This window comes from Gekko japonicus, unplaced genomic scaffold, assembly GCF_001447785.1.
Source record: "Gekko japonicus isolate JY-2015 unplaced genomic scaffold, Gekko_japonicus_V1.1 scaffold4525, whole genome shotgun sequence".
NCBI lineage: Eukaryota > Metazoa > Chordata > Lepidosauria > Squamata > Gekkonidae > Gekko > Gekko japonicus.
Genome location: NW_015171027.1, coordinates 1 through 932, shown reverse-complemented (window position 1 = coordinate 932; position 932 = coordinate 1). Strand labels below are relative to the sequence as shown.

General features: G+C 46.9%; 1 protein-coding gene across 1 annotated transcript in view; it reads right to left on the bottom strand.

The window, feature by feature from the left end:
* PPP1R36 (protein phosphatase 1 regulatory subunit 36) overlaps positions 1–271 on the bottom strand; it is a gene marked incomplete at both ends in the record, with an annotated part of 71,786 nt that extends 71,515 nt beyond the window's left edge. Inside the window, 1 exon segment of the mRNA XM_015419032.1 lies at positions 205–271. Within this exon segment, the coding sequence (XP_015274518.1) occupies positions 205–271 (67 nt within the window).
* Positions 272–932: the final 661 nt, after the last annotated feature.

Genomic DNA, 932 nt, shown 5'->3' with positions numbered 1-932 from the left:
AGGAATCATGTGAAGAGACCTCTGCAATTCCCAAGGACTTGGCTAGATCTCGAACACAGAACAACGTCTACCACTCAAATATCGGACTGTGAGAACTCACAATAAAGCATAATAATATAGCACTTCAGGGTTCCCTACTGGTTTCTCAAGGTATCATAAGACGTGGACCCCCTCACGGAAAAATAAGGATGCCAAACTGCTTACCTCAAAACTACTGAGAAGGAAGGAATGTCAAGCGTTTCGTCATCATTTGCCAAAAACATCGCAGCATCTGGAGACGGCCAAAGTGAACAGAACGTACACGTTTTAAAAGTTAATAGCTACCCAAGCCTGCAATGTATCTGCAAGCGCACCGTGCCCAGAAAGTACGAAAATGAGAAATAAAAACGACACACGCACTTCTTCAGATTTTGCTCGGCTTGAGCCCTTCTGACTGCAATTGGGTTGTTTTAATTACTTACAATTCTTGGTTTTTCAATGAACAATGAATAGCAACCTTGCTGCACCCCCCACCGCCCCGGAATCTCCTCTCCTCCAAATGCATTCCCATCACAACTGATCAGAAGAGGCTGCAAGCTTGGTTACGGTTACGGGCAATATCATAAAAAATTTCCCATTCGTTTTTTGAAACGTATCGAAAGCAGCCACGGGGTTTGCGATTTCTAGGGGAAGGTCAGCGTAGGGAGAGGGGATACCTTAAGGATCAGAGCCACACCTGTTTCCATGCACCAGCGAGTTTCGGACAAAGGGTAGCACCCATAGACAGAACATGAGGGGAAAGGCTAGGACACTTCTGCCTGAAATACTAGCTTTCAACATGCAGGGTGTTCTAGGGGTGTCGCACCCATAGCTACAGTGGGGCTATTGGGGGCTCTGCCACCAGTTTGGTGTAGTGGTAAAGTGCAGGAGAACCGGGTTCGATTCCCCACTCC